This window comes from Colletotrichum acutatum (genome assembly GCF_030867785.1).
Source record: "Colletotrichum acutatum strain CBS 112980 chromosome Unknown BDZ83scaffold_57, whole genome shotgun sequence".
Lineage (NCBI taxonomy): Eukaryota > Fungi > Ascomycota > Sordariomycetes > Glomerellales > Glomerellaceae > Colletotrichum > Colletotrichum acutatum.
The window spans coordinates 199,229-216,153 of record NW_026849051.1 but is presented as its reverse complement, the minus strand read 5'-3'; the positions used below and the strand labels follow the sequence as shown (position 1 = coordinate 216,153).

The 16,925-nt window shown below is 53.4% G+C and overlaps 3 protein-coding genes across 3 annotated transcripts; all 3 read right to left on the bottom strand.

The window, feature by feature from the left end:
• Positions 1 to 109: 109 nt before the first annotated feature.
• Positions 110 to 5,487, bottom strand: BDZ83DRAFT_579573 (adenylate cyclase; the record flags this gene model as incomplete). Its single annotated transcript, XM_060505257.1, has 2 exons — positions 110 to 301; positions 355 to 5,487. The coding sequence occupies 2 exons, from the start codon at positions 5,485 to 5,487 to the stop codon at positions 110 to 112; spliced, it is 5,325 nt and encodes a 1,774-aa protein (XP_060364092.1).
• A 678-nt stretch (positions 5,488 to 6,165) lies between these two features.
• On the bottom strand, positions 6,166 to 8,512 carry BDZ83DRAFT_366567 (uncharacterized protein). The gene is made up of 3 exons (XM_060502612.1): positions 8,069 to 8,512; positions 6,492 to 6,784; positions 6,166 to 6,432 (listed from the first exon to the last, which is right to left on the bottom strand). Exons 1-3 carry the CDS (start codon positions 8,254 to 8,256, stop codon positions 6,377 to 6,379), a joined length of 537 nt encoding a protein of 178 aa, XP_060364091.1. The 5' UTR covers positions 8,257 to 8,512; the 3' UTR covers positions 6,166 to 6,376.
• A 6,062-nt stretch (positions 8,513 to 14,574) lies between these two features.
• BDZ83DRAFT_579539 (voltage-dependent potassium channel beta subunit) lies at positions 14,575 to 16,109 on the bottom strand (the record flags this gene model as incomplete). Its single annotated transcript, XM_060505251.1, has 6 exons — positions 14,575 to 14,796; positions 14,939 to 15,499; positions 15,583 to 15,670; positions 15,764 to 15,830; positions 15,906 to 15,928; positions 16,012 to 16,109. 6 exons carry the CDS (start codon positions 16,107 to 16,109, stop codon positions 14,575 to 14,577), a joined length of 1,059 nt encoding a protein of 352 aa, XP_060364090.1.
• Between the last annotated feature and the right edge of the window lie 816 nt (positions 16,110 to 16,925).

Here is a 16,925-nt window from a genome sequence, read left to right as displayed (position 1 = left end):
TTCGTATTGTTATTGCTTTAGTGGTAGACGGGATGCTGTCTCGCGTCGTAGGTATGCTATATGAGGTCGCAGCAAGGGAATCATGAAATGAACGCTCGTCACGCTTCTCTCATTCCGTTTCGCTCCCGTCGTCTTCAGTGTCGTTCAACTCGCCATACAACGCCTTGTACCGTGCCAGCTCGGCCATCTGCTTGGCAACCTGGTCAAGGATGTCACTCATGGGACCTCGCATGTCCTCAAGTTGTTGCAGTGGAGCGCTGCCGAAAGAAATGTGGCGAAGCGACAAACTCGTCACGCAGGTCTATCAATCTGTTAGCCAAGGTCCTTCACAAACAAGTCTGTTCCATGACTTACCTCTATTCTGCTCACTTGATGCTCCATGAAGTTGAGCAGGAACCGTTCCGTGACCTCACCTCCTCGGTGTTTCATTCTCTCCAACAACTCTGTTTCGGGTGGCTGTAGGCCCTGGCCAGAGACATTTTCTAGAGAGCTGCACAGCATCTCCAGCCGTAAGCTGACACGCCACAAAGCCCAAATTGATTCGGTGTCGAAAGCCAACTCGCTGCCTGCTTGGAGAATGGCGGGTTTGTCGACCTCGGTCCGTTGTTCGTGTTGTTGATGATGCTCGATACGGCCTGCAAGTGCATGTGGGTACAAGGAGTATACAACTTCCGGGTTCTCAAGGCCTTTGAGCTTCTTCTCACCCATTTCCTTGACCTCAAAGCCTTGAGAGCTGAGAGAGCGCAGGTCTTTTCGAATCGCCGAACCCATCTGATCGTCATCAAAGGTATCTTCGGATCCAGTCGATCCGTTTCTATCTGTGTCCTGATAGTTCTCCAGACAACGCTGAATCTCTGAAATGAAATCAGATGAAACGGTGATTTGTCCACCGTCAGCAACGGACGAGATACGAGAAGCTTTATTGACCATTGGACCAAAGTAGTCCATACGTCTCGTAACAGGGTCCATCTCACTGACCGCTTCACCAAAGTGAATGCCCATGCGTACGGAAAGACCCTTGAAGATCAGGGCATTGTCCTTGTCGTAAAGTGCCTGGCAGGAAACAGAGTTGATAACTTCGGAAGGCCAATTGACATCGAGCAACGACATCTGAACGGCAAAACACCAGAGCAGTGCCGATGTGGCTGTCGGGAAAGAGACCATGAACGCATCTCCTTCAGTCTTCACTTCGTATCCACCAATTCTTCGTAACTGCCGACGCATGACCTCGTTATGCAGCTTGATTGCAGATCTCATGGCAGCGGGATACATCTCCCACAGAGTAGTCGAGTTCTTGATATCAGTGAAGGCGATGGAAACGTTGCCTGTCGGCGCTGGAATCTCAGCCTCGAGACGTTGTAGACTTGAGTCGAGAACGTCGGCCTTGTTCCTCTTGCCTCTTCGCATGGGCTGCTGGAGGTCTTCCGGTACGCCTGAGGGGTACAGAGACATACTCTGACCACGATGAAGCCTGGACCGTTCAACCCGTCTCTTAAGGTCGGCGACGCTCATCATCATGACCATGATCTTGTTGGTGGCACCATAGGCGATGGCCAAATCACGAAGCTTTTGCGATGCTCTCATCAAGTCACCGCGCTCCTGCCTTGCAAAGTCAACCACCAGAGCGGGATCCAAGTACTCCCAGAACTCTCTGGTGGCAATCAGGATAATGTCATCCTGCTCACGAATCGTGAAGTTGCTGACATAGGGAGCGGCTTGGACCGCTGGCATCAGGTCTACGTAGCCGAAGGCCCTGGAAACCTCGAGCAGGTCGTTCAGTCTGCCATTGCGTGAGACCCAGCCTCCGGCTTCACGAATCCGTTGGCGCTCGCTTGGTTCTGCTGGGTCGTGCTTTCGCGTAAGGATCTTGTGAGAGCCATCGGTTTGGATCAGCATAGCCTGAGCATCGCCCACGTTGGCGACGTAGAGCTCAGTGTTTTGAAGATAAACCACGGTGGCAACACCACCAGAGTTGAGATCCTCCTTGCTCAACACAACTGGCGTTGCAGAGCCTCTATGCGTCTTTTGCGAGCGCTCTTCAGTGTGTTGGATGGCGATGGTGACGAGGTCCTTGTTGAGAGACAAGAAGGCCCGCCTCAGAGCATCCGCTGGTGTCTCATTGAGACGCGTCTTGAGGCCCTTCAACTCCATGCCAAAGATGTGGCCAAAGTTCTCATGCAGATACTTGGCAATCTTGGAGCCTCCACTGGAGAGAGCCTGTCCGTCAAACAAACCAAGCAAAGTCTCAGTCTCTGTGGAGTTGTATCGAGGCACCACGAGATCGATGGTCGACAAGTGCTCATTCTTGCCCAGCGTGTCGGCCATACCATATGGGAGATGACCGGCAAGAGAACCTGACGTTCGCACACGGCGATCCTCGCTTTGATCGGGAATTGTGGGCTGTGTGAGGGTGACATCCATGAGACCCAAGACCCTTAGATTCGAAAGCCTGTTAAAGTCGGCGAGCGATTCTCGATTTGTCACCGCCGGACCAACAGTGGTCTGTTTGATCTCCAAACGCTTGTTCCCCGAAAGGTTGAGGTATCTGAGGTTGGGGTTGAGGTTCCAGTTCCAGTCGTAAGGAACGTTGGAGATGTTGTATTTCAAGGAGTTGCTACCACAGTCCAAGACCGCAAGCTTCTTAGCCCTGGAAATGTCGGCCGGCAAGTTGGTGAACTTGTTCCCATTGATATGCAACACCTGCAGCAGACTGGCGTCTTCGAGATCATCAGCCGGGAGCGTGGTCAGCTCGTTACCAGAAAGGTAAAGTTCCACCATCTGGGGCCAGCTCTTGATCGATCTTTGTGGCATGTCGTTGATGTAATTCCAGGACAAGTTGAGGACGCGTAGCTCGTTGAGCATTGTGATCTGGTCGAATACTTCATCGTCAAGCTTGTTCTCAGCCAAGTACAGGTTGCGCAGAGATCCGGCAAAAGTCGTGTAGAGTCTCGACGACAGACTGGAGTCTTTCCTTGCGGTCGCAGAAGGTGGAAGCGGTGGCACAGTGCCGGCCGATGTGGACCTAGACACCACTGACGTCTTGCGGCCACCCTTACCATAGACTGACACGACAGAACTCTTCCTGTCACCACCGCCTGGTACAGGCGACGGCCCAACGCTCAACAACGTTGATGATGAGTTCTGGCTCGGTCTCCTGGACGGATCCGGTGATTCTTCCAAGGGAGATTGGGCGATGCGCTCCATCGGGTTAGCCTTGTTCACGGCAGCTGGCGTTTGTGCTTCTTCGCCTGATGGCCGTGGTTGTCTGGAGCCTGGCTTGGGGAAGTTCTCCAGAATGTTGGAAGATGCGTTGAGAGTCTCGAGCTTGTTGGCCCACCACAGCTCCATTGGCAATTTCCTGATGTTGTTCCTCCGCACGTCCAACACTCGCAGCTCTGTGAGACATCCTATTGATGGCGGAAGTTCCGCTACGTTGTTGTTGGCAATGCTGAAGTGTTCCAGCTTGCTGAGATTTCCGATGAGTGGCGGCAAGGAAACGAAGTAGTTCTTATCCAGCACGAGACGCTCGAGGTTCAACATCATGTTAAACGTCTCGTCGATACTCGCAAGTTGGCAATGGGATAGATTGAGCATCTTCAGCGTGAGGACTGGCTCGTTGATCTCGAATTTGGTAATTGGGTTAGAGTTCAATTTCAAGCTCCGTATCCTGTCGAAGCTGCCGATGAACTGTGAGATGCTGTTGTGGTCTGCAGAGAGAATCTCTAGCTTGGGAAGCAATGAAATGATGTCGATGCTCGTGATGGCGTTATACTTGATATCCAATTCTCGAAGGCCCTGCAGCTCGCTGAAAGTGTCGGGCAGTGCATTCGACAGCCTGTTGTTCGTCATGACAAACTTTTCCAAGTTTCTCAGTCTTCCAATCTCATCAGGTAGACTGCTTATCGAGTTGAAGCTCAGATCCAACTCGACGAGGGTCTCCACCTGGCAAAGGAACAGTGGGAACTTGTCCAAAAAGTTGGACGAGATATTGAGGTTCCGCAGAGCCCTGTAGGCACCGAAATACGGCGGGAGTGCCTTGAGGCGGTTATTGGCTATGTTGAGCTTGAGTATGCCTTGCAGACCGTTCAATTCAGCGTGGTCCAGCTGTTCCAATCGATTGTTTGACACATCGAGGTACGTCAGCTTTGCCGCCTTGCCCAAACTGGGGGGTAATCTTCGCGCTTCGTTGTTGTTGAACTTGATGTCTCTCAAGTTTTGACATGACTGGATAAAGTCGCGAGGAAGATCCAGTGAGAGGTTACGCGAGAGGTTTAGCGATATGATCTCAGAGGCTTTGGAGTAGAGCGAAATCGGGATGGTGATGAGGTTGCGGCCAGCGAGGTCGACATGGTTGAACTTCTGTATGCGTCCAAGTCCAAGATCGTTTGTGACGGAGTGGAAGTCGCTCTCTCTTGAGGAGAGGAACATGAAACGGCACAGATAGCTGTTGTCCTCCCGACCAACGTCTTCGATCCGGTCCCGCTCCTCGTAACCGATTTGTTGCAGTAGCCGCTTCTGCATCAAAAGCGGACGCTCGGGAGCTGCGAGCACCCGGACCAAATCATGCTTCTTAAGAATGATGTGGTAATTCTCCAGCCCGTCCGTAGCGTAGGTCTTCTTGATAAGCTGTGATATAACATCGGTAACGCTCGCATCGAGAGCCATGGACAAAGTCGCAAACGTGCCGTCGGATCTGAAGATTCGGATGCAGTAAGGTGTCATCTTCTCATCGGGCCGAGGCGGACTGCCAATATCGTCAATGTCTGGCGCCTGGTACGTGGTGTCCTCGGTATTACGACGCACAGCCCAGCTGTCCGGCGCGTTCCAAGAACCATTGGGTCCGAGGACAGCATCGGGCTTCGCGGGCACTGGTGGTGGTTGTTCGACTTTTTCGGAATCGCCAATGCTGGAGAAGACGCCGCTGTCCATGGGCGTCAAGGGTTGGGGCTTCGTAAGGATACCGTCCATGTCGCTCAGGTTGGTGTCCAAGTGAATTCCTCCAAGCGATCCGAGATTGTTGTTCGCTCCAGGCTGTCTATCCGTCGGTCCAATCTGCTCATCCGGCTCCATAGTCCGTTGTTGCCGGCCTTTGCTCTTGGAAAACGGAAATCTGTTATTGAACGTCTGGTTCCGTTGGTTGTACGCTGCTAGTCGAGGATCTTGGTCTGAACCAGGCTCGGTGCCTGAGAAGGCGAGCGGGAAGGTTGAGGGCGACAGCTCGGGTCTTGCGAATTCGGGACGAGAAGGTTTGGTGGCCAGTGACCGAGTCGAGCCGGGCAGGTCGCGTAATCTAGACGCTCCGTCATCTTTGTCCTTGTTCCGCCGTAGACGATGCAATAAGTTTCTCTTGGAATGGTGTTGCGGCTGCTGCTGTTGCTGCTGTTGGCCGCTGGGCGACGTAGAGCCATCGACGGTGCCATGTCTCGAACTAAAGTAGCCGCCGCTCGGCGTCGGGCTCTGGGCGCGGGATCGATTGGAGCCGTACATGACTGTCGCTGCTGAGCCGCCGCGCTCTCTGGGGTTCTGTTGAACTTGCAAGCTGGCCTGCGAATCTTCCCTGCTTACAGTCGGTCGCAGGGCCCTGCCATCATCAATGCTCCTGTTGTGTCGATGGTGGTGGCCAGGGAGATGCACGATTGAATGGCCGGAGCGGCTGGATGAGGAGGTCTTTGGTGGATTTTGCGGGTTGTTGGGATTTTCGTTGTTCATGTAACGTTCGCGGTCGGGGCCGCTCAAAATATCTCTGACTGGGGCTTCGCCGAACCTGGCAATATCCTTGAAGCACATTTAGCAGTCTTGACTCGACACAGAGACGCGGGTGGAAGAAGGGGTAATAAGAGATAAGATAAGGCGATGGGTTGATGCGGCGCAATTCCCGTATGCGAGATAGCGGCGCCAAGGGTGCGGGTGCGGATGTGCGGAATGCGGATGGGAATTGGAAAGAGGAGGGATGTTCACAACGAAATCAATCGTGGAGAGTGGGATCAACAACAATGTACGAAATAGCGTCGAGGTACTCACATCAGCCTCCTGGTAGAGGAATGGCACGACTTCAGGAGCCGGTACTGGGGTTCTTGGTCTTGACGAGGAAGGCGAAGCTTCTCTGTCCCGTGCATGGTCTGTCGCGTTAGAGTAGTTGCGATCTCTCGTAGGGCGGCTGTGGCTATAGGAACGCGAGCGGTCCCTGCCAGAACTCGAATGCAAGCTGCTCTCGGAACCGTCTCGTCCAGGAAACTCCTCCCCAAAGAAACCCTGTAGTTTTTGTAATCCACCTCTTCGAATGCTCGTCTTGGAGCCCTGACTGCTCAAGGTCGTTATGCTAGCCAGAGAAGGCCTTCGTTCGTCTCCGAAATATGCTACATCTGGCGAATCTTGGCTACCAGAGGATTGAGGCGCGAGACGATTTGAAGGGGCACGGAAGCCAGGCGAGAGCTGTGAGGCAACGGAGAGGTTATCGCTCGAGTCGTTGTAAAAAGTAGTATTGAGCTGACTCTGAGGCGTGGATGCGGTGGCACCGCCGTTGGATGGCGACATCCAGGGAGCTATCTGGGAATTTGACGAGGGAGTGGCGGTGGGAGGGTTATGTTGGATGGAGGGCAGACGGCCGCCAGAAGTCTCTAGGACAGCCAGGTCTCTTCGGTAGTTGGCGAAGTCGCTCAGACGGTGATCGCGATAGGACGAGGCATTGGACTTTGTTGTTCCTGGTGACAAAGCTCCGCGCGGCGCAGAGGCAAAAGTGGAAGAGGTGGACGGGTCGGCTGGGCTCAAATCACTGATGAAAGACCTAGACGGGGGGCGCAACGCAATGACCAGTCAGTTGTGGGTGCATTCGTCAATCAAAGAAGAGGAATACGGAGGAAAAATGGAGGAGTAAGCTGTTAGTTCTGGTGGGAGAATGAGTATGTCTTGGGTGCTTGGCTTGAGAAGCTGTAACTGGGCTGGACTGGAGGGATCGAAAACAGCAGATAGCTCCACCATTGAAGCGACGACGACAAAGCTTGCCTGGGGCCGGGGCGGAGGAGGAGGAGGAGGAGGAGTAGGCGAGGGGACGGACAGGGAGGGGTGAGGTAAGGCAGGCCGCAGGGCAGGGCAGAGACAGGGAACGTACGAGGTACGATGAAAGTGCGGATGAGGCTTGTTGGTTTAGGGTCGCCGGGCTGCTGGCTTGTTGCTGGAACTTGGAGGGGAAAGTTGGGAACAGCACCAGCCAAGATACAACAAAATGGATATTGGATCCGTACGAAGTAAGGTATCCGTAATGTTCAAGAGGGGTGGAGGGGAAGGGGAATAAGACAAGACAAATGTTGCAATGCAATGCGCACACCAAGGCAATACGGGTAAAGTAGCAGACTGGAAGCAGCTCAGTAGCAGCATCTAGCAGGGCAGAAACAAAAAACCAGGACAAGCACAAGCACGACCAGCACAAGCTGGCGACAACCCTCAGTCCTCAGCTACGAACAGTAGGTTCGAATGGTTGAGAACTTCAGAGAGTCCTTGGACCTATTCCGTTCCGTAGACACTATTCGTACACCAGCTGTGTCTCGACTGGGGCTGGGACTGGGTTTCGGGACGCCGCCGCGGCACGCAGGGAAAAAAGCTGTGGGACGACAACCTGAACCAACGAGTGGCAGGGAACAGCGGCCCTGGGCAGCAGAGACAGAGAGAGACAGAGACAGAGACAGAGAGGGGACCAGAAGAGAGAGTGAGCGCCAGGACCACCTCACGACTCAAACAACCCACTTGCGGCTTACGGCTTGCGGCTCGCCCACGCAATCGCAGTAACTGGGTGGGAGGCGTAATGAGTGTGTGAGTGTCTGGAATCAAGGTATGAACCCCGGCGCCGGAGCTGAGAGCTGAGTGGTCTCACTCTCACTCTCACTCTGTTTTCCTCTGTGAGTCTCCTTTGGGATGGTATGTCCATAGATCGGTAGGGTAAAAGAAGTGGGATGGGAATTGTGTTTTGTGTGTGTGCGTGGGTGCTTGATGATTGATTGATCGACTAGGGGTTATGGGGAACGGACCGGGACAGGCACACAGGGCCAAACATGAGGAAGAATATGACACTCACTTGTCTGCGAGGGATCCATTGCTATTGCCAATGCCAGTGCCAGTGCCCTCCGTCTTGAGGCGCATGGACGACTTGCGCGATGCTGGGACGGGGTTACTGGAGGGTCTCACGGTGGCCGATGATCGGGTGCTGTCGGTACTGGTGCTCGTCAGAGAGCTGAAGCGGGAGCCGGCCTCATTCCTCGTCATTGTCGCCAGGCCGTCGCGAGAGGGCGTAGAGCCATGTCATTCCCGAGAAACAAGGTTGAGAAGAACAGAGGGGACCGGCACGCAGCACGGCACGCTATTGCTGTGGACGCAGTACCTACTCCGTCTCCGTAGGCGGTACGAAATACGATACGTACGTTAACGCGTGACGGACGAAAGCCTGAGTTGTGGGCACTGGGCGGTATCCGTAAGTTGGGCCTAGCGGGCACGCGGGTAATCGACGACGAGGGTGGAGTGGGCAGTAATCGTAATCGATATTTGCGAGTGGGTTTTGCGTTTGCGACTTTTGCGCACTTTCAGTTTTCGATGGAGGAAGTAAGCAAGCAAGCGGCAAGACGAGAAGCGGGGAGAGCTGGCGTCGGGGTTGACGATCCTGTTCTAGTGTATGTACGGATAGGATATTCGTACGATGACAAGGTAGAAGGACAGGTACGAAAACAGCTGAAGGGCGACAAACTCCAGAGTCCAAGAGAGGGGTCGAGGCCGTTCTGAGAATGAGGTGGGCCGACAGAGACAGAGGCTCAGAGCATGTGGAGATGAATACGATTAGATCATGCTTGTGGCGGCCAGGTGGAATGGAAAAGGAATTGGAACGGCGGCAGGACAGGAGGTATGTATTGTCGTCAAGAGGTGGCTGTTTTCGCAGGCCGGTCGCATCTGCTGATGTCAGTTGTGGTGCAAAGAGGCGAAGAAGAATGAAACTGCGTGGCAGCGAGAATAGCGAGGTAATGTAAGGTGGTCAGGTAGGGCCGAAAGGTAAAGTAACTGCTGCCGCTGCTGCTTTTGCTGTTGCTGAGGTGTGCAAGTGTGTTCAGGTAATGGAAGTATGAGGTACTCGGGTAGTCTTGTGCGACGGACGAATGAGCTCGATACAATAGGTGAGGTAAGGTAAGGTGAGGTGAGTGAAAGGTGAGAAGGTGCTGGTCAAGGTGACTTGCGTGGCGTGCAGAGAGAGTGCTAGTGTACCGAGTATGTGGTGGCGTGCAGCGTGTGGTGCGGGCGGCAGAGTACCTTACCTACCTATCCCCGCGCTCTGTGTTGGCGGTGCTAGGTTCCAATGGACTGGTGGGAGAAGATGATGCCCTCGATGCGAGGCTTTGCTGCACCTTATGGATGGATACCTTTCCTCACCATTTACCAAGTCATGTTGCAGTCATTCGTTTCTGCATTTTCGTAACTATAAATTGTAAGATATGTATATCCATGGTAGTGCTTACTAGGTACGCCGAATTACTTTACAGATTAACTAGTCGTGTCTGCCTCGAATTACAAGATGCCTTGGATAAAGCATGTTCCCGTGTACATATTTGCACACACGGAAGGTTCCCAAGGTCCTACCTTAAGGTAATGGAAGGTAGGTAAGGTAGGTACTTCACGATATCGGAGGTACCTAGGTACCAAGTCAGGGAAGGTGGCTACTTACTTAAGCTTTGGGTAAGGCGAGGAAGGCACCGAATGACCAATGGTCTGTTCCCATCCCAATTCAATCCCAATGCCTTCCGTCCGTACAACCCCAATGTGACAACACCAGGTACAACGTCCACAAGAAACCTCGTCGTTCAGTCTTTGAATGCAACTTGTGTCCCTATCCCGTATTTTCAGTATGGAGTACCGGTATGAGGGTCATGTTTGAAAGAAGCACCAACATTCCATGTTTCAATCCCAGGAATCCCTGTCAGCACCACCTTAGACACAAAACCTCAATTCAGTGTACTTACCTTCACGCAGTATTTCGTATAAGGTGAGGCAATGTGGGAGGTACCCTGACGCCTGCCTTACACAAAAGAGTACCTACCTTACTTTACTAGCAGGTGGATGTGGGCTTTCCCGGGGATTAGACCCGCTCCAGGACTCGCTTCCGTCGCTCTGCCGGACCGTAGCGCGCTGAGGTGCGGTTGAGTGGGCGAGCGAGAGTGGGTAAGTAGTTAACCGGGCTAGCTTCCATGGAACTAAGTACCTACGAATAGACTTGCCAAAGTCTCAGAGATGGACCACCAGGAGTGTCGCTCAGACCGGACGGCCTACCTATCCCAGTGAAAGAGCATCAGGAGCTTCGTGCTTCCGTATGTCTTTCCCCCAGGTACGTTAGACTCCAAGAAGCGTCTCTTTGCGCCTACACATGGACCCTAGCATTCAGGTTCATCGTTGCTGTACAGAGTACTCCATACCCTGCGCCTAGAGCTCCCTCTTTCTCTTTCTCTTTGCCTGTGCCTCTGTGGGCCGTCAAGATTCCTTGTCTCGTTTCGCTTCGTCTTGCGCAGGGCACAAGTGTATTCGCTGTATCTCTACCTGAGTGAAGATTGACACATATAGCGACAGGCTGGATGCTTCAAAGATTTCCAACAAGTCCATGCTGCGTATCGACATGCTTCGATCATACGTCAAGAGAGGCACAAGGAACCAATCGGGCATGTGTTGCCGATGCACCACCTGTGGCATAGTCGTATTTTTTTCTTCTTCTTCTCAGTCTTGAAAATTCTGCCAGGCAGAGCTTTGGGTGCCCTTGTTTCGATGGAATCAAAGTGTTTGGTTCCCCGACACTTAGCGCGGTGGGTGTGATGACAATACCTTCATTTCACCGTCTGAGGTTCCGTGAAGTGGCCCTTGGGACTGGAGGTGCTGAGGTATTGGTGAGGTGCTGAGGTACTGGGAAGGTGGGGTAACAGGTAGGGACATGCCCACGGACCACCTGCACAAGATGTCGGGTAGATGGTAGCGGGCAGGGCAGGGATGGCACCTGATCTGGCTGGAGTGGGGCGATGGGTCATTCCATGATTGGTTTCCCCAAGTGTGAGTGGCTGACATGTTTGGAGGAAGATGGAAAGTCCCCCTCCCACATCATAAGGTACCTTAAGATAGGTTACGGAGCACCGTACCTCCTCCTTCTGGGCTAGTCTGTTTGTACCTTTGTACCTCACCTCCTCCTGGACCGGGAGGTCTGCACGCCTCAGGGCAGGTGCGAAGCGATGCTATCTCGGGACTTGCCATCTCCCGCTAATCACCTGCGACATCTCAAGTATCGTCCTATCGTCCGTTCGCATTCCACCCAACATCGTACTGCGTAGGTACACCAAGAGACGAGAGGCGAGAAACAAGAAACGAGAAACGAGAAACGAGAAACGACAGCACATCTCAACATCAACCGTCCACTCGCCCCCGTCCACCTCGCAAGGAACGGACTTCGCGACTCGCAACGCCAGAGCTGAAGAGAGGTCAGTGTCACCGTCCAAGGGACGGGCTGGCAGGGGAACAGACTACAGATTCTCAAAGAGTAATACGACTCTGACACTCGCTGCCCAATGTCATTTCCGATATTCGTCTTCCTCTCTTGAGACCAGAGACCAGTCACTGCACTACACTACCACCCATACGCCTACGGGTAGACCAGACCTCCTTCTTTCATCTCGACATGGACTCATGGGCTCATGAACCTCCGAGCATACGTATACGAAGTCATACGGGGTACGAAGCACGGAGAACGAAACAGAGGCTTTCTTTCGCCTTAGTCAGTTAATGTCTCCTCTCTACTTGTTCAACCCCCCGATCTCAGTCTCCCTTCATCTTGGCACAGCGCGGCACGCAAGGTCCAGCTTCGTAATTCCCTTTTCAGCGCGGCTGCTGTTGCATGGCCGTTCAGTTGCTATTCTTGCCTGCTCGTTGTCGCATCATGGCGTTCCACTGTTCGAATTCGGCATCTTTGCCTCTTTTTTTATTCTACCTACCTACACCAAGGTACCTCACTTTTAACCTATGCGGTATTCCCATTCCTGCAGTAGACCATCCATCACCGTGTTGTGCACCCATACTTCGACTACGGCATGTGTTCCGGTCCATATCTTGATACCTCACGGCTGTACTTCCGCGATTCATTCCCAACTCCAGTCAAGCGCCCGTCGTTGTGGGATTCGTCCAAGTTGCGAGATGACTGTCACAGTCGAAGCCTCACTCACGGACGTGGTCCATCTGCCAATTGGATGACAGAGTGACGACCCCGTTGCTAGCTTTTTTCTGCCAATATCAAATTTAAATTCCTCAAAGTTCCAACCATGGCCCCTGGCAACTCTTGTCATTCCACGAGCGCAGTTCCGTTACCTTGCGGCTGGTTTAGGTTGCCTACCTTGCCTTACTGCACATCGCCCACCCATGCAGCCACCACCACCATCATCATTCCCGAGTCGTTGAGCTTCCATATGAATAAAGATTCACAGCGCATCTCCTACTCACCCACACAACACGCACACGCATGCGCACACGCACACACATGTCAGCCATGCAGCAGCCCGCGGGGCGACGCATAGGGCAGACACACCGCTGTTCACCAGCAGGGCAAGCCAGCTCAGACGCTCGTCTCATCCTGTATCCCTACTTCGTACACCTCCACGGCCTTCAACGCCGCTGTACGGTTGTCCTGCGTCTCCTAGTGCTCTAGGATTCCCCTTCTTCGCTCTCTTCCATTGCCTCCTCATCTGCCCCCTCTCCGCTGCCTGACCATGCTCCCCCGTCCAAGCAAGCAACCTCACACATGTTGTCGAGCGAGCAGCCTCCCTGCTTGGCCACATGTCTTCTACCATTCTACATGTTCTACGCAGCAACTCTGCTCATCTATCAAGGCTACACTTCCCAGTGGCTCCCAACCGTCGTTCACGACACTAACCGTCCAGGCGTGCAAGGCCCAAACTCTATTCTCCCATCACCACCTCCAAGCGTCAATATGGCCTGATACTGACATCTTATTTGGCAGTTCGATCTCTGCACCAAGCTGTGGCTACAGCTATCTCAAACCATGACTTCTCAGTCACCCTATCCAAACCAAATTCATCGCTTTCGCTACTCGCCTCTTTGGCTCTTACCTTACCGTCTGTTGCCAGAGAAGGTCCATTTGAACTAGTTCTACAACGAAACCCCAGTCTCTCACTCTCCGACGCCACATGTCTTGCCTGTGAACAAGAAGGACTATCGCCAGACAGCGATCAATGCACCCTCTGGAAGGCCCTTGTTTCGTTGCTTTCGGGCCTCTCAGGGCCACTTTCGCCTCTCCCTTGCCTGGCCATCCATGCACGTCTTACCATTCCTGCGTTACCATGCACACCAAAAACAACCCGTACATGTAATCTAGAGGGAAAGGCCGCGTCTGCAACCTCACTCTTGTCCTCAGTAGGTACACCTCTGACATGGGTCGATACTCCGGAGTTCGCCGCCATCAAAGCCGCCCCAATCTCATGATTCTAGCTGCCTAGGTCATGCGAGGTATGCGAGGCAAACAACCATAATGAAACAACGATATCAACATCAACGTCAACACCATCACCGGGTACGTTGGAGGCATCACCGTGGCTATATGGAGTTCCTGCTACAATATGACTATGATAATCAAGCGATTAGTTTAGACTAGTCAACCACTATACACCATGTCCAGCTCAGCTGTTAGTCAAGGCACGTCAAGCTGCTCTCTAGTCAAATGTACACAGTTCTAGGAGCAGCTCGTTGCGAATGGCAAAAAAGGCCGATGTGCCTTTCGTAAGTTTTACCTTTCCGTCCCCGGAATACCTTGTGCCCTGAGTCCTACCCTCCCTGTTGGACGATTCGCGAGCCGCAACGACGACAGGAAGATCGACAACCTTCTTGGGTCTAGATCTGAACTCATCAGTTGGCATAATATGCTTGGAGGCATGGTCTAATCCTACAAGCTACTGTTCTCAACACGCCATACGAAGTTTCATCGACAAGTCGAAGCACCGGCCAGAGGACGCATTGTTACACCTTGCATGGTCCCTGAAGATCTCTGTGGGCTCCCGAGTCAAGACATTGGCTCAAGGGTTGCAATTGTCCTTTATTTCTGAAGTATCTCTTGTTCTCGTCTGGACAATATTGCCTTCGGAGCAGCTTTCCGGTCATCCCATCCCATTGTTTGGCAACCACCACTCCTGAGCACAAGCTCGTAAAATGAAGCGGAGGCGGCATGTTTGTTTGGTCCGCAACGGGCCAACTCGCCACATCTTAATTGACTCGAGAGCATTGCCCACAGGTTCTAGAAGGTAGTTCCTCTGAACAAGTGGTTATCACGAGGATCCCGTGAAACGGCCGCGAGCGAGTAAAAGAGCGAGGCCAACGCTCCATCCCATGGAGCCTGGACGCGGCCGCCCATGGGTCGAGCTGGTAACAAGATGGTGTTTGTTCTTTTTTGTACCGAACCTCTCGTCCTTTTCCCAGATATGGTTATGCCTAGTAATGTAATCCACGCCACCCAAAAGGACGCAACAGAAACACAAATTTTCCCAAAAAAAAAAAACACGCCATTCTCTAATCTTGTCTTGCCGGGTCCAGTTTGACCTCTCCCACAATGGCATCGACCTCGGCCATGATCTCGGGCGTAAGCTTCTCCAGAACCTTCAATGCGCCCACATTCTCCACGATTTGCTCCGGCCGTGAGGCTCCGGTGATCACAGAGGTAACGTTGGGGTTCTTGAGGCACCACGCCAGGGCAAGCTGTGACTGCGTTGCGCCGAGCTTCTCTGCAATACCCTAACCACACACACACCCACATGTCCCGGTCAGCCATCATGATCTCTTTCGTGCCGAGTCGCGAGCGTTGCCGGCGATGCCAGCAGCGGACACACGGGGGAGAAGGGTAAAAGAAAAGTGTCAACAACAATAGCAGACTCACCTTGAGCTTGACGACATTCTGAATCAGTGCCTTCCACTCGTCGTTACCGTACCACTCCTTGTTGGCCCAGTTGACAAACTTATCGCCCTTGCCCTCCGCAAACCGACTGCCAGCCGGAGGCGCGTCGGGGTTGTCGTTGTACTTCCCGCTCAGCAGGCCCATCTTGATGGGGCTGAAGACGGTCAGGCCGAGGCCGAAGCGCTGGTACAGCCGCTGGAACTCGTACTCGACCTTGCGGCGCTCGAGGATGTTGTACTGCGGCTGCTCGACGACGGGCGCAATCATCTTGAGGTCCTTTGCGATACCGCAGGCCTCGGCGATCTCGTCGGCGCTCCACTCCGAGGTGCCCCAGTACATGGCGTAGCCCTTGTCGATGACGTGGTTGAAGGCGCGGACCGTCTCCTCCATGGGCGTCAGGCGGTCCGGTCGGTGGGCGTAGACGATGTCGACGTACTCGAGGTCGAGGCGCTTGAGGGAGGCGCGGAGGCCTTCGATGATGTGCTTGCGCGAGAGGCCGTGGTTGTTGACGAGGACTTCGCCGTTGGCGCCGCCCCAGTTGAGCTACAAGTGCGCGCAATCGGTCAGGAGTCTTGCTCCAACTGTGCTGTCGCTGCTACTGTGGACTCGAGGGCCAGGAAACTCACCTTTGTTGTGACGACAATGTCATTACGGTTCCAGTTGAACTTCTTGATGGCCTGGCCCATGATGATCTCCGAGTTTCCGCCCGCATAGCTGTATGGAGCGAATTGTGATTAGCTACTTCAACTTCGCTTCACTCGGCCGCAACCGCACGATATCGCACGGGGGAAGTTGGAAAGAGCTCACCTCTCAGCCGTATCGAAAAAGTTGACGCCAAGGTCGTAAGCCTGCTTCATACACGCAAACGTCTGTTCTGCAGTGTGGTGTAACCGTTAGTGATGCTGCCAGAGTGAGCCTTCTAGAAGATCATTGGGGCTCCGGTTTGTACCATTCTCAACGTGGCCGCCGAAGCTGTAGTATTCACCAAAGTCAGCACGAAGGTCCTACAAAGCACTTTGCCAATTTGCGTGAGGAAATGGGTGGGAGAAACGTACGTCAACCAACCGCCCAAACCCAGCACCGAAACGTGAAGTCCCGAGTTGCCCAGGCGGCGGTACTGCATGCCCGTCTTTCTAGGCTCTTCCCACGCCATTGTGTCTTGTGCTGTCGCTCTGTCAGGTTGTGATCACTAGGTACTTCGTCGTCGTGCGTCGGCGTGTGGTCTCGAGAAGCGTAGAGAAGCGTAACTAGGCAAAAAAATATGTAGGATGTTTTGTTTACATTTACTCTCATCCACCTTTTTTTTCTTCCTCTATACACTGCCTGCTAATGATTTTACCCCTCCGTCTTCGCTCCCGCGCAACATGGGAAAGCTCCAAAAGAGCTTGCCCCGCACCCCTCTCCCTCTGCGGAGATATTATCGGAAAGTGATGTTTCTTTTTTACCCCTCCAAGACTGCCCCCCACCACGTCATGCTCGCAGCTGGCATTGACCAATGGCCCACCTTGTGCGGCGGCGCGATGCGGCTGGCTGCAGCTGGGGCAGAGGACCAAACTGCATGTTGGTTCCCGAAGGATTACTATCATGTATATTCATAAGTAGGGACTTATATACATATGAAAGGATCGCGGCAGGCATGTCTCCAACGACGGGAAGGGGAGGGTATGGTTAGAACGCACGGGACAGGCTGGCTCTCCTTATTTTTTTGCAGACGATACTGAACACGCGTGGGCAACTCAATGGCTTTTGGCTTATGGCGCTTCGCCCGATGAATCGTCGCGGTGTAAGCTGGACCTACTGAAGACACTAGGTACTCGGGCAGAGTTTAGTCTCTGAGGTGTCTGACATGGAGGCTGACACCGTGGCGTCCATCGAGATGTTCGCTTGGATGACTGCTGGAAAGCATGTTGTACCGCCATCTTGGTCGCTATAGAACGTGGATGTGGTCCAGTCGTGGCACTCTACCAAG

What these genes read in the sequence shown, in the direction of transcription:
- BDZ83DRAFT_366567 (XM_060502612.1), bottom strand. Translation starts at nt 8,256, where the DNA reads ATGACGAGGAATGAGGCCGGCTCCCGCTTCAGCTCTCTGACGAGCACC. An exon ending in AATGGATCCCTCGCAGACAA is followed by an intron (nt 6,785 to 8,068) that starts GTGAGTGTCATA and finishes CCCCCCGTCTAG; the next exon opens with GTCTTTCATCAGTGATTTGA. An exon ending in CACCGCATCCACGCCTCAGA is followed by an intron (nt 6,433 to 6,491) that starts GTCAGCTCAATA and finishes GTTGCCTCACAG; the next exon opens with CTCTCGCCTGGCTTCCGTGC.